The sequence below is a fragment of the Maylandia zebra genome, linkage group LG5 (genome assembly GCF_041146795.1).
Source record: "Maylandia zebra isolate NMK-2024a linkage group LG5, Mzebra_GT3a, whole genome shotgun sequence".
NCBI classification, from domain to species: domain Eukaryota; kingdom Metazoa; phylum Chordata; class Actinopteri; order Cichliformes; family Cichlidae; genus Maylandia; species Maylandia zebra.
Genome location: NC_135171.1, coordinates 12,455,312 through 12,481,353, shown reverse-complemented (window position 1 = coordinate 12,481,353; position 26,042 = coordinate 12,455,312). Strand labels below are relative to the sequence as shown.

The 26,042-nt window shown below is 44.1% G+C and overlaps 1 protein-coding gene across 4 annotated transcripts in view; it reads left to right on the top strand.

Moving 5' to 3' along the window:
• Window positions 1-26,042, top strand: part of arhgap46a (Rho GTPase activating protein 46a) — a 30,186-nt gene extending 4,144 nt beyond the window's left edge. Inside the window, exons 1-10 of one of the 4 annotated variants that reach the window (XM_024802380.2) lie at window positions 6,669-6,752; window positions 6,858-7,364; window positions 15,473-16,904; window positions 18,963-19,629; window positions 19,863-19,955; window positions 21,971-22,044; window positions 22,316-22,515; window positions 23,148-23,239; window positions 23,333-23,502; window positions 24,381-26,042. In XM_024802380.2, coding sequence (XP_024658148.1) covers window positions 6,901-7,364; window positions 15,473-16,904; window positions 18,963-19,629; window positions 19,863-19,955; window positions 21,971-22,044; window positions 22,316-22,515; window positions 23,148-23,239; window positions 23,333-23,502; window positions 24,381-24,575 — 3,387 coding nt within the window. In that variant the 5' untranslated portion in view covers window positions 6,669-6,752; window positions 6,858-6,900 and the 3' untranslated portion in view covers window positions 24,576-26,042. Of the gene's footprint in view, window positions 1-6,668; window positions 6,753-6,857; window positions 7,365-14,329; window positions 14,556-15,472; window positions 16,905-18,962; window positions 19,630-19,862; window positions 19,956-21,970; window positions 22,045-22,315; window positions 22,516-23,147; window positions 23,240-23,332; window positions 23,503-24,380 lie in introns of those variants that run through there. The other 3 variants (XM_004571884.6, XM_004571883.6, XM_023154727.3) reach the window with 3 other exon arrangements.

Here is a 26,042-nt window from a genome sequence, read left to right as displayed (position 1 = left end):
GTTTACAAAAATGTAGAAAGAAAGCAAAGTTAGGGTTGTTGTCAGCTGTTGCTGTTCAGTTTGCTAACTTTTACTTTTGCAACAGGAACTATCAGCAACTCTCCTTTTACCTAGGCACGTATAAAGGGTCTGTATACTTCTTTGGGGAGGTCTTCTGTCTATCCCAGTTTGTTTGACCCTTGCAGGACTTTTTGGAAGTGAATCAAATAATAGGGTGCGTTCAGGAGTCTAACCCCCTGTTTATCTTCATCTTCCCATACCAGCCGTCTCCTCTCTCTGCCAGGCTTTAGCTGCCCCGCTGTTTGGTCTTAAGGTTCTTTACCTCTCTTCCCCTCATTGGCACCTGGCCTGCCTTGGTTCCCGGGTCAAGTCGTATAAGGTCGGCTCCAGTGCGTCTCACGTGTCCCTCTGTGAAAGGTGACTCCCACATACCCCTCCAAACTTGTTTCCCCATGTCAGCACACGGCGAGTAAGAAAGTGACACTGACAACTGCTGCCAAGTTTAGGAGGAAAAGGGGAGCAGAGAGAAGATCTGGAACCTAAGCAGGATTTTAAAAGTCACAACCTTTTGATCATCTGAGTAGCCATAGTATAAACTTGGGGTTTATAGAGTGATGTGGTATTGTACACAGTACGCAGGAGAGAACTGGGTGGGTGCTGTGGAGCCCTGTGGGTCCCCAGTATAAAAGACATCACAGTTAAAGTCTGAGTATAAGATGAGTTAAGAGCATCCTAAACCTTGGCATTAGCTTTAATGAGGGCTGCAGGAGCCTATTCCTCTCAAACAAACTGCCAATTTGCTTGTTGATATATATATATATATATATATATATATATATATATATATATATATATACACACACACACACATACATACATTCAGTGCACACAGAGAAATTGTGCCATGTGTTTTACTGACCTCTGACTTGTGGTGACACGGCAGGAACGAGAGGTGTTAAACAAAAGGCTGAAAGAATGTGTTAGTGACAGGTGCAGGACATTTTTTTCTGTCATCTAAAACATGTGCACGCTCCCTTCTCCCTGTTATTGTTCTGGTTACCAGGGTGGAGTCTGCTCCCACATCCTCCACAATGGTTAGCCACGTACACCTTGCCACAGCTCAGTTTTCAACAATGGACACTCAGTATACTTGTGATAAAGCTTAAAGTCAGATGCGTTAAATGATAATAATGTTGTTTTTTTGTTTGTTTGTTTTTGGGTTATTTGTTTGATCTGAGTTTTGTTGTAGTTGCACGTGTTTAAGTTGCTTCATACGGGGAAAGTGGTACAGCACTCAACGTGCCCGGTTTATGGTTACGTTCTCTGTTAGTTACAGCTACTGGAAACCCAGCCAAGCTCTTAGCAGTCAGCCCGTGTCGCTGCTGTTGTTTTACAATATTTAGATAAGCAGGTTGCCTAGCAGCATTGCTGAATAGACTTTGTACATGGTTTATACATAATCAAACAAGTCTTTTGGCAGGTCCCTCCATGCATTATATTGAGGTACAGGCCTCTGCTTGCTCTGTATCAGTAAATCACCAGAGATTTCTCACAGTTGCAAAATGTTTAATACTAACCCAATTCTGAAATAGTTTGGGAGTGTTTGTGAAGTGTAAATAAAAAAAAAAAGAATGCGATGATATAAACCCATATTTTATTCACAATAAACCCCCAAAAATTAAATGAACAGAAATGGCTCATTCTGAATTGGATGGGATGGGAGGAAAAAGCTGAATACCTAACTGGAAACAACTGGAGCAACATTTTGTAACTAACCTGTTGCCAGTTAACATTATTAGGTATAAAATGTCCATCTTAGAGTTTCTCTGAAGTAAAGAATATTCGAGGCCAATTTACTGATCTGCCAAAAACATCCCATCTAGATGAACATCTTTTTCAGGCAAGACTGCATATTTCAGCAAGGCGATGCTGAACTGCACACTGCACCTATTCCCACACAACTGCTTCATAGTAAAAAAGTCTGGGTGCTGCACTGGCCTGCCTGCACTCCAGACCTGTCACCACTTGAAAACATTTGTCACATTATGAAATGAAAAATATGAGTTTGTGCAGGTCAGACACAAAAGAAGACCCCAGGACAGTTGAGCATCTAGAAGCCTCAATCAGATAATGCGACATCTTTCCTCTCCCAAATGTCCAGCAGCTGGTCTCCTCAGTTCTCAAGACAGGGATATAACACAGTCCTAAACATGGCTTTGTCCTTATATCCTGAAATGAGTTGTGTTGCATTTTTCATATGCTTTTTTTTAAAGGTGTCGATTTCAATATCTAATGCTTTCTGTGGTCTGTTGTGAATAAAATATGGGCCATGAGATTTGCAAATCATTGCGTTGTATTTTTATTTACATTTCATCCAACCTCACAGCATTTTCAGACTTAGGTTTATAGTTTTGGGTGTGTGCAGCCAAGTGATTTTGAATTTCTTCCTTTCTGCAGAGTGAGGACTTATTTTTATGCCAGTATCTGAGGAGAAAGGATGTTTTATGTCTCTAAATAGGAAAGAGCAGCTCTGTAAATATACCGGCAAGGGGGGACCTTGGCACTTGTTGCTGTGACCGGAGTGGTATGGTTTCCTAGATGAATGGCAGGCCCTGTGCGAGCGCTCCGCCTGCTTCGGTCCACAAGGAACAGTAGAGCAGCAGCAGCTCAGAATAGTTGGTTGCTGAAAAAGGTTGGCGGTTACCTTTTAAGAGTACAGCGTGATAGATGGGAGCATAATTGTCTCACTGGGTTGTTATCTTAGTTTTGTCTAGTTTATGGACCAGTGATTTCACTAAAACCTTCACTTAGCACCGTGTTTCTGAAGGTGTGCTATCGCTCCATCAGGAATGCCACAATAGCACAGAAGCATAAAACAGCATTTCAGTCGTTATGAGATTATCTGATGACACAACGCTTAGTCTAAACTCTCCACCACCCGGGGAAAACAATCTTTTCTCCTTTCTATATGGTTTATCTTTCTGATGAAATCAACAACCACACTAGCATTTGAGTTTGTTTGAAACCCAAAGCTGCACAATGACACAAGGTTTGCTTGCTGCCCCATTTCCAGTGAATGCATTGTCCAGTCCTCTGTGTTTACCGCTGCTGGGAAAAGTGCCATTTACACTTTGGCGCTGCCTTTGAACAATGGGGCAGATTCCATGAGCTATATTCTGTTGTTTCCCTAACTCTGGGAAACCGCTCTCAGTTCTAGTTATTTTGGGAGATGACTGTAAATTGTGGATGATGGATGATAGATGTAGTAGTTCTCCTTCAAGAAAAAAAAAAGCCACTGGCACTATGTGAATGTGAGCGACTTGATGGTCAAGAAGGTGTTTTCATGTTTCGGGTTTGGCCTCTTGGTCTCTGTGGTGGGCTATGTTTGCATAGTCTTTATTCACACTTTGACAAGTTTTATTCTTAGTTACTGTGGATAACCATAGGCTCCTGAAGGTCCTCCTAGACTCCTCATGGGAGACAGAGACCTTGTAATGTGTTATCACACATCGGAATATAAAGGATGAGGAATTTCATACTTGATTTTTCATATATTTTCACAAAACTTTCTGCCAATGGGCATCACGTGAAGAGGCAAACCGATGCAGTTTAAAAAGTCTATTTATGAGGAATAGAAGTTTCTTGAATGAGGGGTGAACCGTCTTTAAGAAACGTAAAAAGGTCCAGTCGCTTTCTTTCCAGGCACCTTAGACTGTCCATGAACACTATTCTTTATGTTGCAATCTGTAATCTAACCCCACCAAAAAGTGTTTACTGAATGCAGTCAACTCCTGGTTACAGAGTGCGCAAAGTCATAACATGGGCCTGTGGCATAAAGGTCTGCTTCAATTAGATTGAGTCTCCCCAGAGGTAAACCGGGTGCTGTATGCTTTAGTCATAGGTCCATGTGTGTAACAAGTTAATTTTAGATCAATATAAAACATTCCTCTTGGAGTTAAACTTCACTGAGCTTGTGCAGACTGCATTCCAAACCATTTATGAACATTTACAGCGTGAGGCAGATTGCCTCAGTTGTTTGGAGAGTCATGCTCTATACTTTTCTGTCTGCTTCTTCTGCAGAAAGACCACATAAAGCTGTGCAGGCTCAGATTGATTTACATGGCACCACATAAAGCAACTTTTCACCAGAAATGTGTATCAAAGAGGATCCTGTTAATGTTAGTTGGTCCACTTTTATTCATTTTTTTTAAAAGTTTTTCTTTGGTGCAAGTGAATAAATATTCATTTTCATTCATTTTAGTGAGAAATCAAAGTGTTTCGACCTCACTCCTGGTATGTCCCACTGAAGAAAAGTGCCATTGTATTAGGCAAACCCAGGTAATGGCTGTGTCTCTGTTTTCTGAGTGCTCCCCAAAATGATTTCAAAACCTGAACACGGCCCTTCTTCCTGCTTATCAGGTCGTGTCAACAGAGCACAGCAGGCTCGCTCTCAGCTCTAACTGCTGTTTATTTACCCAGAGGGAACAGTCCTTATGAAACAGCTACACCCCGTGCTGCTTAACTTGTCATGTATGGTGTTCACAGTGCACCATGAAACCCTCGTGTCCTGTCAGGGTGTGTAGGATGCAGGCCATTATGCAAAATCCCATGCTGGTTACTTCACCGTCATCACAGCTGTGGGACACTGGGAGATAAACCCCCCCCCCCCCCCCCCCCCCACACACACACACACACACACACACACACACACACACACACACACAAAAATGCCGTGTCGGCTTACTTGAAACATGTTACTTGAAACTCAGCAGTTTGTAAGAAATAGGTTTATTTGCATCCAAACACTCCATTTACAGAGAATAATGACAAACACCGAACTGAATAACAGGGAATGCGGCATGGGAAGATCAGTTTCTCGGTTTGGGAACGCCTCTTTTGGAATACAGACAGGAGCAGTGAAAGGATGAAGGCTCTGGTATGTGTGGGGTGGTATTGACTGTTTGGCCTCTGCTTTGAATGCCCCCATTATTTGCAAGGCTTCCCGCCCATTAAGTGTTGTGGATCTCATCGCTCAGAAAATAATTTTGTAATACTTGCGTCTCGTTGTGGGGAGACACACTGTAGTCAGTTCCCTGCTCTATACAGTCGTGTCTTTTTCCCTTTTTTTGAGTTTCTGCTTGCTCTGATCTCAGGTAGAGTTAAAATGCTGTATAAATAGAACCTGCTTGTTGAGTGGACTAAGGTTAGCGCTGCTTGACTGCTGTGAAGGATTGGACCAGATGGTTTCCCAGCATAAAGCACTGGGACACATGGGAAGACAGTATGTGGAAGGCTCCTATAGTCTCTCCATGCCCTTTCTATGTTTACCTGGTTGTTAAATCAAGATATGAAGAGCCTGTGGCTCCTTCTGGCAGCACATAAGAGAGTGATTGATACGTTATGCTTGATGAACAGGTACATCAGTGTTAACAGGGAACAGCTGTTCGTCCCAGTGAGTTTCGGCCAACTGGGTGACATTGTAAATGTGGCAGAGCTGCCTGGCACCGTGCTCCTCTGTCTCTGTTTCTGAGACAGGGTTGCACACAGGGTTGTTTTGGCAGGCGCCTTGAAGCAAATGTGGATATTTGGTGAACATTGTAGGCAGTCTTATCCCTGCTAAGCTTCTTGCCTGCTCTGATCATCCCAGGTAGCCTGGATGGTGGAGTCGTACCTCTAACAACCGTGACAGGGAGAAGAAAAGCTTTTCTATCCTAAGAAAGCTGGGAAAATATCCAAGCCTCTACCAGATTGTTGTGACACTAATTCCTCCCCAACTGATACTTTGCTCTCAAAGATACTAGACTAGTGTTAGGTGGGACACTAAAGAATAGAAAAGACCTAACCTTGCCAGGACCCTCAAGTGCTCAGTACAAGAAGAAAAGGGCGCCTTGTGAGTTTATTTTGAGTCCTTCCTTTGGCTCTCGTCTAGACGTTTACTGTGATGCTGAACCTTGGTAACGGTCTCCTCGTGGCTGTTTGTAGCGTTCCTGTTCCCACATGGATTTGCTGACACAGTTAAGGTCTCCTTTGGGGAACTAGATCAAAGGAGACATAAACTAGCTCACTAAAGAGTTGCATGACCTGGATATATAGAAACAGCGAGCTAAGGTCCGACTTATTTATAGACGCTGATTTTATGTAGGTACTGTAGCTACACCACATAACCTTAATGTAGCATGTTAATACTATTTCAGTGTCCGACTCGTTAACGTAGTGTCCTGTCATTTCACTGAAATTCAGTTCAGGGTCTCTGCATATGTAATCTGTTTTCCTCTTAATCTGTACCCTTTTGCCTTATTACTTTATGCAAACAGGGCTGTCTTTTACTCTGATTCTCTCTCTCTCTCTGCCTCTGCCCCCTCCCTCTTCTCTGCACTGTCTCTGTTTTCGTTGTCTGCGTGTGTTGTGCTGAGCTGGCTGTTGTCAGTCTGTGATTGTAGTTGAGCTTTGTGGTTTTTGCGTTAGTAGCACTCGGAGCGTATGGTTCTCTTTGGGCCCTGCTGACTCCGTGCCTGGTGCCTCACTGAGTATGTCCACCTGTCTCCTTACTCGGGACATACATATTTGCGCCATCGCTTTTGCCGCTCCACTGCATAGAGATGACATCACCGCTAACACACACATACAGATGGATGCATGTAGGGAACAGGGACATTAACACAGTCTCCATATGGACAAGTGGGCAGGTTCGAGCCTCTCGTCTGTCAAACAGTGCGAGTTGTTTACTGCTTGTCGAGTTGATTAGTACTCAGGCATGTGGCCTCTAATATGTCCTCATATCCTGTAGGTGATCTGTTGCCATTTTAAGCATCTAATAACAGCTTTTCTCTCTGTGCTTTTGTTTCTTTTCTTTTCAGCTGTGATTGGGTGGAGATCTTGGAGCCACGCTCCGGTGAGCGCATGTATGTGAATTTAACCACTGGCGAATGCGGCTGGGATCCTCCGCCTGGTGTTTCTGTCCGCCAGGCAGACGGCAACCAGTGGTGGGAGTTGTTTGACCCCCACAGTGGCCGCTTCTACTACTACAACTCCGCAGGACGCCGCACAGTCTGGCATCGACCCCAGGGAGCTGATATAGTGCCCCTCTCCCAGCTGCAGGCCATGAAACGATGCAGCGAGGCCAGGCAGCCTGGAGCGGGTGTGGATAGGCACCACCATGGGACCTCAGGGAGTGTCAGCAGCGTAGGGAGCCAGGGGCGTTGCACCCCTCTACCTGAGCGGGACAGGGACAGCCCTCTCCCTCGAGCCTTGGAGTCCAACGACGAAACTGCCAACCCTGAGCTGGACCTGGCAGCAGACAGCAGATCTCAGGGAGATGGTAGCAGCACCGAACACAGCACAGATGGTGGTAAAGACCCGCAGAGGTAAGCCTGACTAAACCTTAAGTAGCCTTCTACAGCATGTCTGGAAAGAGAATTGTGCTTAATCATTAGCGGCTCATATTACCTAGAGAAAAGTGGTGCAATGTGATAGCCATCAGTGCATGTGCCATACCCAATTGTAAAGGCTTTCAAACGGTTATGCTATGAGAACTTGCAGGATTATTTTGACTGTTGACCACTTGGGCTGGACTCAAACTGCTTTCTTGTTTTCATTCTCACTTATCTGAACATTCCATATGTCCCATGTTTCCATAGTATTGCCTGTGAACCATGCTCAGCCATTTCAGCAAATTGCTACCAAATGGGGAAAATGGTCAGTTATATTACAGAGCATGACATTTCCCCTCACGCTAGGGTTACTGGTGCAGAACGGGCCCTAACAGTAAGTCATTCAGAGACCCCATCATGTGCTTTGCTTTGTGGCCTCATCCAAACCACCGTCTCTTCCCTCCAAGCTGGATTCCACACATGCCACTTCTGTTTCCCCTGGCACATGGCCACTGAGGCCATCTTAGTGTCCTTCTGTGCGCTCACCGCCACCCTGCTCCACTGCGCTCTGCTCCTCTCTGCCCCAGCCCTCATTTCATTTTCCTAAAACAAATTTCAGCCCCTGGTTATCATAGACTGTAACGCCTCTTACGTGCATGCATGAGAGGCATGTGAGAGAGTGTTGTCTGTGGTTAATAACAAGCAGAGCCACTATATTCGAACTGCTTGTAAACAAGGTTGACCCTGCCAGGTTTCTGTGGTTCTAGGCTTTGCTTCTGCCATACTTTTGCCTTCAGGAGTTTGCTCCTTTGACCCTTTAAGAGTAATTAAAGCTGGTGGGGAAACTAATTAGTTAAGCGCTGCTGCTGAACGGCAGTGCTGGCGGCCCCGTTGTTTTTTGTGTGTGGGCAGTGTTAAAACTCCTCACAGGGTCCCACTCTGCCCCAGTGATTCAACCTTTCCCAGAACCCTTTCTGTCTTTCTTAAAACACTGGCCAGCTGTGTTCAGCCGAGTTAGGATCAGGAGTCTTTAGCTCACTGGGGATTGATACCCTACTTAGCCATATGGCCCATCACGTGCTCACCAGCCTGTGTCTCTTAGCAGGTAATGAGAAACCACGACAAAAGACACAAAGAGGGTAGAATGTGACAACTCAAAATGGATAAAAACAAACTCTGAGAGATGCTTGTCTTCAATTAGCGGTGCACTTTATTAATAATGACAGGAAGAAATGTGTGAGAAGAAGAGTTGGGGGAGGCACAGTGGTTTGAGTTGGGTTGGAGTCATGTCATGAAATTTTATCCTGGATTTCAAGTATTTTGAAAACAAGATAATTGAGATAAAGTGATTATTGTACCACATTTATTTTCACAATGTGGCTTCTGTCCACAATCACAGATCTCCTCTGCTGGTCTCTTAACTTTTTTCCATTTATTTTCATATGAATTTTCTTTCAAGTTTGAGGAAATAAGCTCTTAAAAGTAATGTTTTTAAGCTCATTAAATGTATGAACCTCTGAAAGGGATTGGTAATTGTTTTAAATGTTGGCGCACATATTGAACAAATCTGAATATTGTTTTTCACCATAAACGAGCAACCCAAAGTTTGAGCTTAGCTAGTTTATCTAACACCCATCTTTTTTTTTTTCTCCCTTTCTTGCCATTCTCCTACCTGTCACAACTTGTCACTTTCCTAAGACATTGCGTTCATTGCGTTAGGTCTGTTTTTGCATCATAGTTTTCTTCTTTTTCAGAGGGTTTTTATTCACTTCTGACCTTTGAAAACAATGCTATACATTGCAGAGATGGGTCTGTTCCAGTTTTTCCACTGCTGGTGGGCTTTTGTTTCAAGCTATTAATAAATCTGTTCAAAATAGTTTCCAAAGTTTTCAAACAACACACCCTGTACTATAATATTATTCCAGCCTGATAGATACAGTTTCCTCTTACTGTGTGGCTCATATCTGTATTTTTCTTAGTTTGTGATCATAGGAAGTGAAAGCACATGAACTAACTACCTGCGTGCCCAATTTGTTACTCATTGGCCGAGTCTTATCACATGTCATGGGAATTTTTTTTTAAAAGTGTTTTAGTCTAGAGCTCATCTGGGAAGTACCGAGCTCTTCAGAGATAAACATGCCAACTACTTTCAGTTATGGCCAGGAAGGCGTGACTAACTGATCTCTTTTCATGATGCAGCAGACAAAGGTGTCATATACCAGATGGCTTAAAACATCTGTCTTGAATTTCACTTAGCTGTTTAATGCATGTGCAGGTCTGTGCTGTCATTAACCAGGTAACATGTGTGGGAGATTTGACTCTAGAAAGTGTGTGTGACCTGAGTGTATGTGTGTGGGCTCCCTCCATGGAGGAGACCTGCTGAGGCTGGGAAGATGTTATAAGTCTGCAGAGGACACGTGACAGCCAGACAACCCAGAAATGAACCGAGGTGGTTCACATCAGGGTCGCAGCACTCTTTTGCCTCTCGTGCCACCCTGGGGTGTATAATAGACCACTAATAGGAACAAAGGCTTTCTCTTAAAACCCCGCTATCCCCTCAGTCAACTGAATGCTTTCTCTGAGCTGGAAGTGTAGGTATGCTGACTAGAGAAGAACGCCCAATAACTTGAATGTGCCCTCTCATTTAGCCCTGTAATGATATAGCGGTGCACCAGCAATTCAGTCAAAGCATGTCACGTTGACATTAGACACTTAAAAGTCGCCTTTCCTTGCTTTGGATTTGTGAAGATGCAGAAAAATGCCATTTTCTATCTGAGTACCAGAGTGTACGCAGTTATGTTCAAGCTTATACCAAAGCTTCTACACATCAAAGAGGAGTCGGCACAGCTGCTTTTACGAGTGTGCACTGACTTTACTTAAAGGGATGTTGGGTTTCTTGTAGTCTGATTTATTTTCAGGAAGCCAGGGGACCAACTTTTAAAAATATTCCCCATGAACTGATGAGAAGTGAAAAACAGAACTGGAAACGTTTTCTTTAAATTTCTCTTTCACTTTGTGTTGGGAATTTGTTGAAAGGGATTTTTTCAAAATTAACCACACACTCAAAAGCAAAAGCATAAAAAGGCTAAAAGCACAACCGGCTTCCCCTCATATAGTTGTGACTCACTGGCAGTGAATCATGTGGGAGAAATCACCAGTGGGTTTATTTAGGAAATGAGGAGACGTCTTATAGGGTCGATAACGTTTTTAAGTTTTTTAATGAGTCACACATTGTGTGCCTGTTGACTGCCAGAGCAGAAGCTCCTTATGCTTTTCATCTCCTGCCACTGTGAGGATGTAGCCACAACATACATACTGGACAGACTTGTTTCATCTCTACACTCGTGGTGTGGTAAGCTCTTTTTTTTAAAAGATTTTTGCAGATGGTGTTGTAAGTCTGCCTGTAACAATAAAGGTTTTCTCTCTTTTTTCCCCACATCTACATAAAAGTAATACTGTGGGGAAAAAGGTTGAACTTGTAATCCTGTACTTTGGTCTGGTTAGCATCGACAGGGTGCTTGTTTAGTTTTATTCTACGCTCGTTCTCTTACGGTTTCCTTCTGTGTTTTCCATACATTTATGGCTTTCTTGAACTAAATCACAGAGCTAGCCTTGTGTGTCTCGCTGACACAGACAAAAGTCTCTCTTGCTCTGTTTGAGATATCATTGAAGCCTTCCTTTATGTTAACTTTCCTCTCGGGTTCTGTGATGGTATATTTTGACTGTTTTCATAAAGAACTCAAGGCAGCACATGTGAGCTGCTTGAGGCATAATTCTGACTATCTCAGATTCTCAGATGACTTGAAATATCAAAGATGGGTTGTTGGGTTTTTTGCTTAAAGAGTTTCCACTATAGTACTTTATTTTATCACTCTGATCTTTTACTGTTAGAGACTGACTATGAAAGGGTCTGTGTGTGTGTTTAGATGCGTGAACAGGCAGCTGTTTTAATAATGTCATACACGCTGTGCTATAATTTGACTCCTCAGAAAAGGAGTCGCAGATATACTTTCAAATTCCTGGGGCGAGTCTCTCTGGAATTTACTTGGGTTTGGCCTTACACTTTCCCCTCAGAACGAATCTAGTGGTTGTCCTTTGACCTATCCCGGCACTCCCCATTAGTTCAGGCTTCGAGAGCCACAGATGGACACAGCTGGTAGGCGTCTTGGTTCATAGTAGGGACGTGCGTCACTTCAGCTGTTTCAGGACAACTGGGCTCTCTCAAGGTATCTTGTAGGAAGTGAAATGCTTAAAGCTTTGCTCTTCATGTGTGTTAATTTAATTATTTTTTTATATGATGGGCTATTCACAAGCGGGACGTAGAATGAGCTTTGAACCCTGACGTAGTGGATACAGCATTGTCCTTTGCGAATCTTTGTCTTTTTAGTTTCCTTCCTCCACGCAGATCGCAGTGATCCCATTGGTCTGTGCTCCGAGGTGTTTGTGTAGCAGAAGCTTGGCCTGTGCGACCTCATTTCCTCTTCCTGTCCAGCCAATGTTAATAATAACCCGTGCTTTTCAGACCCCCACTATTCTCAGGAGGAATATAAGAACTTCCAAATCCATATCCGGCAAAATGACTCAGCTGATGGCTTTTCCAACAACTGTTAGTCTATGTTTAAAAGAAAAGAGAAATGGATCTCCTGACAGCTGTGTTCCCGTAGCAGCACAGAAGATCACAGGGACAAATGTTAGTATTCAGAAACGTGACAGGGGTGTCTTGGACTGTGTATATGGGGGAGGCAAAAGAGCTGCTTCACTCATTCAAATTTGCTGATTTGTTTCCCAGGTCAGATTATGCAGTTGTTTTCACAAAGGCAGAATAAAATAACCTTGTGTTATTTTACATATCTCTGTCTTCTTGTAAGTCTCACATGCTAACTGATGGAAAGGCTTTCAAATGCATTCAGTATGCTATTCATGTGTTAACATGCGTCGCATGCAGCTATCTTTTGTGCCCATGACGTAGCTGAAATGGAAATTCCCTGTTTGCAAACACTGGTAGATTCTAATAAATCTAGAGAGCTCTTACACTCCCAATGATGATTATAATGTCTTTCTAACAACTGTGATAAATTGCTGTGCATAATCCCCTCCTGCAGCTAATGTTCAGTAAACACCTGACCAGCAGGCTACCAGCAGGCAACACACCCTTTTTAAACAACTTTGATTGTTGTTCAAATGAGGTCCAGGCCTGTTTAGTGTTACGTAAGAGCCCGAATGACTAGAGGTGGAAGATGGGTCGTTGTCTTCCCCTTTCTTGATCTCAATGGCTGTCGTTGACAGAGGCGTTTCCCTGACGATGGCACAGCCATGCATTGTGTTAGGCTCCCCCACAATGCCACAAAGGCCCCTAAATGAGCCCTGAGGAATTCTAGCCTTCCCGCTCATTCCCTTGCTGCACTCTCCCACGACTAATCCCCACCCCTTCTCATTTACACATGCTCACACTATTCTCTCTTGGTCTGTTCAACCCTCAGCCATCACCAGCAAAAGTCTTCCCATTTAAGCCAGTTGTTGCTGTTGTAGTTTCTCACAATTTTACTGTGTTTGTCTTTCATTTGGTTCAGATGTCATATTCATACTTTAGCTCACTAGAGCTGTTTTGATATGCAAATGCTGGAGTTGTGTAATGAGATTAAGGGTTTTAAACAGAGATGGAAAGCACTGTACAGCTTTTCTATTGGAGTTTGAGCCTCCGCACGAACTTGATGGTTGTCGCACCGAACCCTGTTGGCATCTAACATAATGCGCCAGGGCAGCACACGATGCATGTACTACACCTTTTCTGAGCCTGGGTGGAACAATAGCAGGCAAATAAAAAAGAAAGAAGAGCTTAGCCAAGAGAACTGATAGGTTTCGCTTTTATTTTTGTTGTTATTATTTTTATCTTGACAGTTGTTCACTTCTACAAACTGTCGGCAGTTGTTTTAATCCACAAGGGAAAGGATGCTGCTGAATTAATCAGAGGTTGTTGTGTTTTATTGAATGTGTGGATACAGGAGTAAAGGGTAATATTTTATTTGACATAAAGTTGGCTTTTGACCATGAAGATAAAGAAAAGTGTACAGGGCTGCTTAGGTCTAAAGATTATTTGGTTTCCATCTATAAAGTCAGACGTATTAGAAAGTCTTTATAAGCCCTCTTCCGGCCTTGGCACAGCATGTGAACATTGCATTAGGCATTTCCTGTTTGTATTGTATATGGAGAAACCCTCTCTCCAAACCTCCCCAGGCAGGAAGTAGTGGTCACTACTATGTCAGAGTCAATCCTCATTAAGTTTGTGACTCTCCCAGAAGGAATACAGAAGACAGATTAATGTTTTAGACTGGTGTATATACGAAGACCAGTTGTGATTAAAAGCTCTGTTTCATGTGTGAGAGGTGTTGCTACAGCATACCAGTGCTAAACCGTCACCTGTGTGTCACGTACTGAGGTGGCAATCATTTTTGTGTCACCTCCCCCAGAGTGAGAAAACACGGACTGTTTCAAAGAGCACACACAGGGGTTTCACATGTTTACAGCTGTCACCTTGTCACCACTGGGTGGTGTGGGGTGATTCTCATCCATCAGAGCTCGTCTTCACACGTGTCTGTCTGTGAGTCTTTTATTTAGGCTGTAAAGGGTCTCGATTGTTTTTGGGAATGCAGAGATCTTGTGGCGTTCCCTCCGTCAGTGCTTGGGTCGTGGGGGGCAGACACTGGGGCCAGGTGGCTGAGTCCCAGCTGTTTACAGGCTCTGCACGCATGGTGAGTCTGTGGGACTGGTCAAAGATGAAAACAAGTTTATATTCAAAAGGCTGAGATGGTGTGACTCACACTATAGAGGAGGGTGGCACAGGGTCTAAAGAGAGAGAGGACTGAGCTGTAGCTAGGAGAACTAAAGGAAGTTTGCCGTTGGCTGGAGGACCTCAGGGGAATCGTTTAAGTATTGTTCCAGAGTTGTGGGGTGGAGAGGGGGGGGGTCCCTCTGCCTCTTTCTCTCCTCCCTCTGCGTCCTCTTCCTGCCGTTACAGCCAGACTTTCTTCTGAGTCCCAGTACACTTGGAAAAGGGAAGCCATTGAACATTGGTTTTGTCTCTCCACTGATCTGCGTTTGTGTTGGATTTACCGGGACATAAGGCGATTAGCTTTGATGTAATCAATTACCCCGCTGAATCTTAAGTAGTGATTAAAGGAAAGGAGGGTAAGTGTTCTTTGCCTACCTTTAAACTTATTTACCTCTTTGAACATTGATTAAGCAAGAAGATACTCTGAGCTTGTTTGTTTAGTGTTGCTACACATGACTTCCTCGGACCAGGCACCGTCTGTGTCCAAGCATGCATGTATGTGCAACAGTGCCGGCTTTAGACGCTCACTGGTTTAAGAGGGCAAGTTTCTGATCAACTGTGGAATGAAAAGTCCTGATTACTGTGGAAGATTATGAGGCAGCAGCAGACCAGAACAGTGTGACCAGATTGATGGCAGATTGTTTTACATTGCTGGGATTAGCAGTGGGTCATTGGTTTATAAGTTAGCCTGGCCTCTCAGCCAAGTTCAACTTTAAGTAAGTTGCACTTTGAACCCGAGTCAAGATATCATCTGCCCACTGCTGCAATCCTGACTTTTCTCAGATCAACCTCTTTTCCCATGGTCACAGTTGCTTTTCTAGTGTTTCAAATGTTTTTCAATCCTTAAAAATATCAAATATTACACATAACTGAACTTACTATGTTCTCCAGACATCTGAGACAAGCGTGAGGAGGAATGGATGTGTTTCAGTGAAATATGTTCAGAGAGTCATTATTTTTAGCCTCTTTAGCTACAACACACACTAAAGTTATTCTCTCATGCTTTGGCATGGCTATTATGACTGCCAGACTAAAAATGGAGTTAAGTATTTGGAGGTCAGTGAAATGTTTGGAGAAGAATGTGTGGATTGCTGCAGATTTTTTTCCCCAGCCCTGTCAGCAGTGAATATTTCAGAGTAGAGGAAACCTAGCCAGTGGCTGTATGACTGCATACATATGATTACATGATTTTTACTGCCTCTTGATGTTTGGGTTTATATTTAGACTTGATTATTTGTCTGATCTCATTGTGTGCATGTTTTCCCCTTTTCAGGGATACTTCTCAAAGATGGCAGCCAGCACCTGGTTCTAAGGCAGCCATGTTGGTGAAGGTGAACAGCATGAGCCGCACCCAGCCCAACCCAGCAATCCAGCAAAACCTCCAGCAAAATAAAGCCAATACCTTCACCCTCCACACCTCCTGCAACAAGGCCCAAGGGGGACAGTTCAGCTCTGCACAGGGATATAAAACAGCCCCTTCCGGCAAAATGACAGGTGACACACGTCAGGCCCATCACCTGAGAAAAGCCAGCAACGGCAGCTTTTGTTTGGTGACGTCAGACAGTAGCCATCCCAGTCCACTCCTTCACAGGTCACAGACGAGCACACCACGCCCCGTCTCTCCCCATTATGGCTGCACTGCTCCAATCTATGATGAGCCAGTTTCGGAGTGCCCTATATATGATGAACCCCCCACAGACATGGAGGTGGAGGGGGCACACTTGTACAATGGACAACTTCTGTCTCGTTTGACACCTACCCATAGTCTCCAGAAACCCAGACTCCTCCAGCAACCTGCTTCATCTCATCCAGGGTCCAGACACAAGAGAAATCCTTCTGCTTCCGACTACAGCCCAGCTGGCCTGGAGTGTATCAAGCACATGGTCAACGTGGACCCCAAACAGGGGCTTCTATCCAGCTCTCCTGTGCCCACGCGTTCCCCTTCACCTACCTCCAGGCAAGACCCTGTATTGACGCAGCCTCAACCGTATCCACATCCCCACACTCACTCTTTACAGCAGGGTCGAGGTCAGTTAAGGGACAGGGAACCAGGAACGCCAGGCCCAAGTTCACTGGACAAGAAACAAAGCTGGCGGGTCCTGGAGGCCACTGTGCAGCGCGCCATGGAGGCTCGGCACAGCAGGCAGAGCAGCCAGGCCTCTCAGGACTTCCCCTCCTCGACCCCGCAGGCCACAGCAAACTATCAAGACTCTGGTTACTCCACTGGCCCCTCCCCGAGTCTCAGGCGAAAGAGCAGGAGAAGGGTGGGAGCCGGTGGTGGTGCAGGAGGTAGGCCAGGGTCAGTAGGCAGCAGTGGGGAGCTGTGCGCCCTCAATGAGAGGTTGATGGCCGAAATGAGGGAGGTGGTAAGTCGCTCCAACACAATGAGAGAGGTGAGAGCAGGGCTGGATCCAGAGATGGGGGAGAGGGTTGTTGTAGCTCGGACACGCTCCCCCGCAGACTCACTTAGGTGGTACGGAGGAGGAGGGGGACGGGGGTCGGCAGGAAGGTGCGCATCTCGAGAGGACCTCACTGGAGGCCCCCGGACAATGAAAGGGGCAAGTACCTGTGACAACCCAGCCCTGACTCCTCTGGAAATGCCAGGGAGGCAGAAAAGAACTTATGAAAAGGTGGATACCTTGGAGTTGAGTGTCAATAGCCAGGCCAGCCTGTCGTCACCAGAGACCCCAGGACCACCCTCCCAGGTAACCCCCTTATGTTTCTGTGTGTATTTGTGGGTCTGTGGGTGGGTTGGTGAATGAGTGACGCAAACAGCAAAAAGTTTATTTTGTTTCAAACAACTACTTACGATTGTAAGATAAGGGCTCTTATCCAGTGTTTTGATACTTTCCTGTTTGATTAAGAGATCAACTGTTTTTGTGTGGTCTGTTTTCCTCAGCAGGTGTGCTTGGATTAAGCTTTGTTCAGTTTGAGCGCTGGTTACTGATATTTGTCGAGAATCAATATCTTAGGAGGAAAAATAAATCAGTTTCACTGTCAAATGAATATTTAGCTGCTGCTTTTATATCATCAAGTTTGTATGTTCTGTGAGAGCTGTGAGTGACAGACAATATTTTGCAGTAATATTCTTCTTTACTATTAGGTCCAGTTATATTTTTTTTTAAACATAATTTGGGTTTTTTTTTTTATTATGAGGTCTTATGGCTTATTAAAAGGTATCCATAAAAAATTGCTGTGAAAATGGAAAAACAAATTTCTGACCTCTATTTGGACTAATGTAAGTAGCATAGCAGCCAGTTCCAAGGTCTGCTTCTTCTAATCAACAGGCACACACCTCATGCATCCGTAAATGTTAAAATCTCTATATAAAGCCGTTTAAGTTCGCCTCTGCAACCCACAGTGATTAATGTTTGATGCAGCGGTTGCGTCTGGGATGAAAACAATAGGCCTAATCTGTTTCTTTGAGAAGAAATTAGAGGATTTTGTGAGTAATGCCTCTTACATTCCAGTCTTGAGTGCCTAAATGTCCCCAGGACATTTGACAGTGAGCAGGCTGAGCACCACTGACAATAATGGCCACAATCCCAGCAATAGCTGTCATCCTCTTACCACCGTCCATCTGCCCTGCCCTGCAGGTACTGTATACTCACATGCCAGCTCTGTGCTTGGGCATCTGGGGCCCATGCCAGGCCAGAAAGATTCAGGACATGGCTTCCCTTGGTCAGGAAGGAGAGCCACTGTGGCCCATATGGCCCATGTTTGGCAAGGAGTTACGAGGCGGACTGGTACCACGGCTTATTGGTACCACTGTAGCTATAGTCTGCTTGACAACAGCCAAGGCCCCCTAAGTCTGTCCTGGAATGTTCTTCAGACCTGCTGTTATGTCACTCACAGATTATAGCTGGTTATGTGTAATTACAAAAACTCTACTCTAGAAAATGTAGTGCTAGAGTTCTTTTCTTTTCAAAGAATGCACTGGAACAATTTTTACAGAAACAATCCTTTTCTGTTCCCACTGTTCCTTGTACTGATCCGTCTGTTAACTAAACAGTTTAATTTACTAAAATGAGTCTTTTACATAGTAAAATGTATTCTCTACTTCATCAAGCATTCAATTTGTTCATTTCATCTAGTACTATTTTAAAGCTGTAGTGGATTCCTTTTAAAGCCAAATCACAGACCTGCTTTATTTGACTGAGAAACAAAAATCTGAAACCCAGCTTGTCTGGCACTCATCACTTCCATAGTACCGCAGGGTCTCGTTAAAGACATGTCAATGCTTTTTAGGTCCCATTAGTAAATCTGAGCTTTGATTTTGGCTCAGGGTTTGTGTTGTTCTTGGCTGTTTGGGGGATATGCGTCGGTTACTGGATTCCTGTATTAAGAGAGCCAAGGTGCTCCTTTCACATTTACATGGCCACGAACTCAACCTCAGGGATCACAGGGAAGTCTTGTGCAGAGCATAGATGTAACTCGGTTAGTGTTAAAAAAAGATTATTTTTTTGTTTGTTTTTTGGTGCCACTACGTGCTCACCTACTGTTCAGGACAGGGTTCATAAGGATTTGTGGAGATTTCTTCCTGTTTCAGTTCTTTGCTGGCATTAGGGAATAAATGTGCCAGTCCTGCAACAGTCCCCCCTCGAGTCCCAGCACTGCAGAGCCGAGCATAGTAGGCAGAAAGCAGCCTGCCTCTCAAAGGCTGCAGCTGCATGCACACAGTTTGCATATTTGCTGCACTCTTGCCTCACATCCTCTCTCCTTTACTTCCTCTGTCCCATGTCCACCTCGTGTCCTCCCTGCAGGCCAGCACCCTAGAGCTGCAGGCTCAGTTGGAGAGCAGAAAGAAAGGCATGGTGGATGGACGGACTGCTTCCCTGGGCCCCCACCGCCCCACCAACCACGACAACGCAGAAGGAGGTGATGGTGCGGGTGGAAGAGTAGGAGGGTCTGCCTACCAACTCTCCTACGCCACCCTGCGGCAGCCCCCACCTCCTGACATTGGCATGGAGGACTGGGCCAGCAAGCATCTCAACATGCACACACAGGGACTCTTCCGGCGCCGGGTCTCCATCGCCAACATGCTGTCTTGGAACCGCGGGTCCATCAAAAAGCCCATGCTCATCACCAGCAATCGCGCTGTCAGGAAGGAGGCCTGCGAGATGTTCAAGCTCGTCCAAGCTTACATGGGAGACAGGCCCTCACGTCTCGACCGCCGTCACTGCGCCCTGCTTATCATTACCAAGTGCTGGGACATGCCGGGGCTGCGGGACGAACTGTACGTGCAGTTGGTGAGACAAACCACAGGCAACTCCAGCCCCAGAAGTTTGGCAGCAGGCTGGGAGCTGATGGCCGTCAGCTTGGCCTTCTTTGCCCCCTCCCCAAAGTTCCGCTGTTACCTGGAAGGCTACATACAGAGACACACGGAGCCAACCAGCGACAAGAAATGTGAGTCTCAGACTGAGCAGCAGGGTGGGTCACCTTTCTTTCTTCTGTACCTCCCTGTGTTGTCTGATTAAAGTAGTTCCTGTTTTTTTTTTAATAGTTCTCATGTGTTCCTCCTTGCCCTTCTATTTCCCATTCGGATTATATTTCTGTTTTGTCCAAATGATCAAGTGTAGTATGATGAGGTGTGATCTTACTACTGGCTCTGTTTTTATCTAACTGATATTTATTTGACCTTTGCTATTGTGTGTGTTTCGTAGTGACCCAATTCATACTGGAACAACAGGAACTAAAGCTTAAGAAGAATTCAAAGTCCAGAAAGAAGCGAAAACAGAATTCAGAGGAGGAAGAAGGTACATTTTTTTTTTGTTTATGTCCCTTTCAGTCCAACATATTACTTTTTGAAACAGTTTTCCCCACTTGGTCATGGTTATCTCTTGGACAGGGCGGGGGAATAAGTTTAAAGATGTTTTTCTACTCTCTTTAAAACATGTCTGGAGTCCAAGCAGAGCAAGCCATTACAAATCAAATATATCAGTCCCTGCAGAGTGACCACTCTGAGTGGGATGGAAAATGCAGCACTGTGCAGTTTGTCGGTCGAGTACATGCTGATGTACTTGCCGGCACCATGAATGGCTTCTTAGAGAGTTGAGCTGAAAAACAGTAGGATGAGAATTTCATGGGGCCCTGGACACAATTGGCCACACTGTGATTCGTATCAGCGGCCTCTCTCTCTCTCTCCCTGCCACTTGTTTGTCAGACGGCCTTTTAAGTGGATAGCTACTCATCAGCACGTGCCCTCATTAGACCAACCCACACTGCCAGCTCTGGTGATGATGTCACCAGAGAGGAACCCAATCTTTTCAACAACAGCGGCTACACGCTTTGTACTTCACTGACTCAGGGCTTTACGCTGGAAAACCTCAAGCTGACTAATGGGTCAAAGAGAAAGCCCACTGAACCTCGCTGAGTAACTCTAATGGCCAAAAAGAATCCCGATGACCGCCAACAAGCAGAAAAACAGTATGAAGAAAGCTGCTGTTTGTGTGGCGGGTTACAGAGCTGGAACGCACTTTGTGTTTTGACTAGCTCAACAAGCAGCTGTGAGCAGCAGGTGTGGGAGTCCAACATGGGAACTAAAGCTGAGGTCTGGCCTAGTGTGGCCTTGGAAACATCTACACGTTTGGGATCAGAAGTAGGGCTGTTTTCAGCCAGCACTTGGAGGAGCATTTTGCAAATAATGACGAAAACGAGACATAAGCCTTCTCTTTATTTTAATGACTCTGTTTTTGTTGTTGTTAAGTTTCCCTTCAGTCTATGTGTAGACAGGTGTCATGCCGTTCTCAGCCTGGTACGGTACACTCAAGCTCTTAATGAGCTCATATTTCTCCCGGGCTTTGGTTGCCTGGGTGTTGTGTTTTTCATGCCAGCAAGTCTGATGTAAATATAGACCACCGCTAGTGTTTAAACCCCTTCTTCTCACTGCAGTGCAGGGGCTCTACACTCTTGCTTTTCTTCCTGTAAATGTTGGGAACTGTTTGGGGTGGGGGGAAAGCCAATCTTTGCCAAGATCAAGGGCAAATTATTGGTATGATCTCGCTAATTAGACATAATTATAGTCAGACGTGGGCAGATTAGCAGAAGTTGCAAACTTGCATAGGAGTCACCTGTTTGCTATAAATCTGTAGACTCTTGGGATTTTTGGGAATGCACTGGAAAGTGTTACTTTTTAAATTATTGTCAGTAAATTTGTCCAGTCTGGGCCTGATTAAGGTTCTTGATAGAGCGAAGTGTGAATACAGCACTAGAGCTTCAGAGTTTAAGTATTTATCACACTACACAAATATGTAGATATATTTTTTTTATAAGCTGAAAAAATGACTGAACAATCAGCGCTCTATTCTTTCGTGAACTCTAGGTGTAGAAAATTTCTAGGAAGATCAGGTGCTTTTTGAATCAGCTTTTTCTTTTAGGCATTTCTCATCCAGAATAGATCTGGACCCTGCTTTAGGGCAGGTAGCATACGGGAAGCCTCTGTGCTTCTTATTCACTCCAGAGGCTTTTATGTCTTGTGTGTGCTGATGAATCACCTGAACATTGGATGTGTGGGCTGGATCTTGACTCTGAGCTTTTGTTCAGCAGCAGTAAATCTTCCCTCAGCCTGACAGTTTAGCCGGGCCTGCTTTAATCCCCATATGCCAGAATCACACTGTCAACAAGTCTCTCCAATTACCAGTGCCTGCTTTGATACTCTATGTGACATCAGTGGGGAAAAACAGCTTGGGAAAGAATTTCAATCATTTATTATTTTGTGTGTTCAGTAATGCCTGACGCTTAAGGGGTTTACATATTGTTCCTTCTCCCACAGGCCTCCCCATCAGCACCTATGCCAAGTTCTGCCACCGGAAGCTGCAGAAGGTTGCAATCACCGGTGGCAAAAAGGTACGCTAGAAGAATAAAAAGAGCTATCAAGGTGTTTCAGTTCCACATGATAAAAGTTCAGGCATATCAGTTTTAAAGGTCTGATGTGAATCATCTTAGATAGCGTCACAGAGAGAAACATAATTACAGGTATGCCTACAGTCACAGGTATAGACATAAACACAGACCCAGTCATTGTAGCACAGCTGCAGACACAACCATCATTAGTATCACGGCCCCTGATATACCCAGGTTGTAAATCCTCCCCCTGTGCTTCCTTCTCACCCTCCAGGGTCTACGTAAGCCCACTTTGGAGGAGATCGACCACAGCAGACGGGCTATTGTCACTCCCTCCCTTTTCGGCAGTTCTCTGGAGGAGGTGATGGAGCGGCAGAGTGAACTCTTCCCAGACAGGAAACTGCCCTGGGTGCAGGTTCAGCTTTCCCAGTACGTTCTCGCTCTGGGCGGAGCTCAGACAGAGGGCATCTTCAGGTAAGACAGACCCAACTCAGTCAATGACATGCCTCAACTCGAGCAGCAACTGTGCAGTGTTGAAAATTAGAAGGGGATCTTATGTACCAATGTGCACACTGTGTTGTATGTATAGTGCATCTAAACGTATGTGTGTGGTCTCCTTTAGCCACGTATTTCTCAGCGCTCTCTCCTTGAGCACAGTACACAGAACAGACAGCAGAAAAAACACTCCCAGGACAAGCACTGTTTTGATTTGATACTTCATGATATGTGTTTACATTACAGCTTAAGCCTACAAGCACGTGGGAGCTTCACAGCCGAGTGTTTGTGTAGGGTTTTCACCAGCAAAATGCAATCCTGTAGCATCTTGACTTGTTTAGAAAACGTTTGCTTTTCACTAAACATACTTTACGCAGATCTCTCTCTGTGAAACATCTACATAGGGAAATTCCTGAGGAGGGTGTTGTTTGGTTATATTGCTTATTCTGTTTTTGTGTTGTTTCATGCAACTACAGCAAACAAAGCAAGAGTCACCAGGCCACATTTGAGGCCAACTGGGTGTGCGTGAGGAATGAAGAATGTGCGGAGTAGAAGTAGTGGTCCCTCTTGTGGCTGCTGGTTGTAACTGTAGGGTTGCTTTTTATCCACAGGGTTCCTGGAGATATTGATGAAGTAAATGCACTGAAGCTCCAAGTAGACCAGTGGAGGATTCCAGAGAACCTCTCTGACCCCAATGTTCCTGGTGAGCGCTGATTTTTAAATTTGAAGTATTTGATTGTTTTCTTCTTGAAGTTTTTCTTTATTAAAATAAAATCTCTTGTCATGTCTCGTTCAGCCTCTCTGATGAAGCTATGGTATCGGGAGCTGGAAGAACCCCTCATCCCCATGAACTTCTACAAGCAGTGCGTCACTAACTGCGATGACCCAGTGGCGGCCATTGCCGTGGTGCAATCTCTGCCTGAGCTCAACCGGCTCGTTCTCTGCTACTTCATCCACTTCCTGCAGGTAACCAATAAGCTGACAGATTCATAATCTTGTCACGCAGGGTCCTTAGTCATGGTGTAGTAAGTCAACACCATTGTGATTATATATACACATGTTTTGTTCAAAACAAAAGATCAGTTAAAACTGAACTTTACACTAATAACAAAACTCGGGGGGGGAGAACGTCACATAAACATTTAAGAGTGGTTACAGTTGTCTGTAAGTGAAAGCACCACTCATTCAAAAAGAGCTGCAATGCAGAAGTAAAAGGAACAAAACAAAAACAATGATGAATCAAAAACTAGAATGAACACAAAGTATTGACTTAAAAGGTGTAGGATGACTTAATTGAGCCGTCTTACAGAGCACTTTGTCATGAGCAGACCTTTTTAATGTAGTCCACCAGATTAAAAAACAAGACAAAAGAATAAATTCTTGAACAGTGTTAATCATACCTAGTGTTTGTTTACCGTCCTAATAGTAAACATTTTTATTATTTACAGTGAATTACACATTCTTAATCAAGTTTGCTTGTCCTTGATCATACATTTAAAAACAAATATTCCTCTTAGTTCAATGCTACACATTTACAAGTTGCTGAATCCTATCTCAGCTGTAGGGCGAGAGGCAGGGTACACCCTGAACAGGTCACCAGTCTATCACAGGGCTAATAGAAAAAGACCCACTTTGGAATAACCAGTTAGCAAAACAGAGTGTTGGTAAACTCTTAAAAATCTCATTGATTGATTTATAAAGTAATTATATAATAAAACTATTGAGCATTTGACCTTTTTAAATAATTGAATATGACTCATGCATAAGTGACTGTAGGTTTAAGTTCAGACAGTTCACACACCTCCTGATTGCTTTTCCTCTCCTTCCTTCACTTTTATCTCCAGGTATTCGCTCAGCCATCCAATGTCGCAATTACCAAGATGGATGTGAACAACCTGGCCATGGTGATGGCTCCCAACTGCCTCCGATGCCAGTCCGACGACCCACGGATCATCTTCGAGAACACCCGCAAGGAGATGTCCTTCCTGAGAATGCTCATCGTTCACCTGGACACCAGTTTCATTGAAGGGGTGGTGTAGAGGTTGCAAAGCACAGAGAGTGCACCTCAGGGGCTGATCAGCCCTCAAACTTGTCCAGTTATACATTAGAAGCATGCAAAAATACTGTCTCTCTGTTCAGACCGCACTGGAAACTGTTGAGGTGAGATATTAAACTTCTTACAACACAAGGAGTGCGAAAACCGCTTTAGCTGGGACTTTGAGCCCTTGTGCTCTCCTGCTTTCTTACTGAAAGACGAACACACCACCTTAGGATTCACTGATTTTGATACTAAAATCCACAGTGACTGCTTACAAGTGGTTCACTTTAATGACTGTATTTTCTAACCGCTGCATGTGAAGGGGTTTACCTTTATTTCTTATCTAATTGGTAGAACTATAGTTACATGGGACAACTGGGCTGTGCAAAGTACAAACTTAGTTTCAGAAATTCCTTACTTGCACAAAAAAACATAAGGCAGCAGTGTTAACGCTCTGCCTTTTTTTCTCCTCTCCCCACCCCTCTGGTTGATTTTATTCAAGCGTGTGTGCGTGTGTGATTGTCAGCGTGTGAACAAAAGGCACAGCCTTCTATTATGTACAGAAAATTGAACATATGAAATGTAAAAGAGATCTTGTAATGGTGTCTTGTTAATAAGCTTGCCTGTGCTGTTTTGAGTAGTCGTACTGATAGCCGGTCTCCTCGTATTTAATTTTACGAGGCATATAAAGCCACTCCACCGCAATTATTCTGATAGACTACAGAGGCTTCATTTCAAAGCACAAACTAGAGGGATGTGCAGAAAGCTCTTGATAATGGATGGTGGCAATTTTCTAAGCAAATAAACATGGAACTACTTTGATTTTTCCAAATTCAAACGATTGCCTAAGCCAGGCGGGAGTGTTAATTCTAATTACAGCTCACGCTGTAACAACGTGGGAGGCTGGTTATTCAACTGATAATACACTCTCTATTATCTGTAAGATAAATTTCAATTGGAATCAAGTTCTCTTGTGTTTGTGGTCCCTATGTTATGCTTTTTTTTTTTGGCTCAGGTCTTACTATAAAACGGGTGTTCGATGTGAGAACTGTACATGGCCTCTCTCTTTCTCTCTCTCACAGACTGAAAATTTGATTAACCTTAACACAAGCCTCTTTCGCTGAATATTGATTTAACTGTCAAGTGCTATGAGAATGTAAACTGAGCTTTTTTGTGCCCCTCTTTAAGGCTTTGTCGATGTAAATATTTTACATGTAAAATAGTAGTAACTTCCTGTAAGTGTATTCTAATGGTCTGGGTTATGGTTGAGCTTAACTGTTGCTGTAAAAGAGCAATAAAAAAACTTTTGTGTTGTAATTAACTGATCATTTTTCTGCTGTAACCGCTCATCTTACGAACATAGGAATGATTCAAACCACTTTCCTTGTACATGCGTGTATGTGTGTTGGCATACTTTCTCATCGTAATAAGGAATGATTGTCCATGAATAAAGATTTGTTCAAAATTA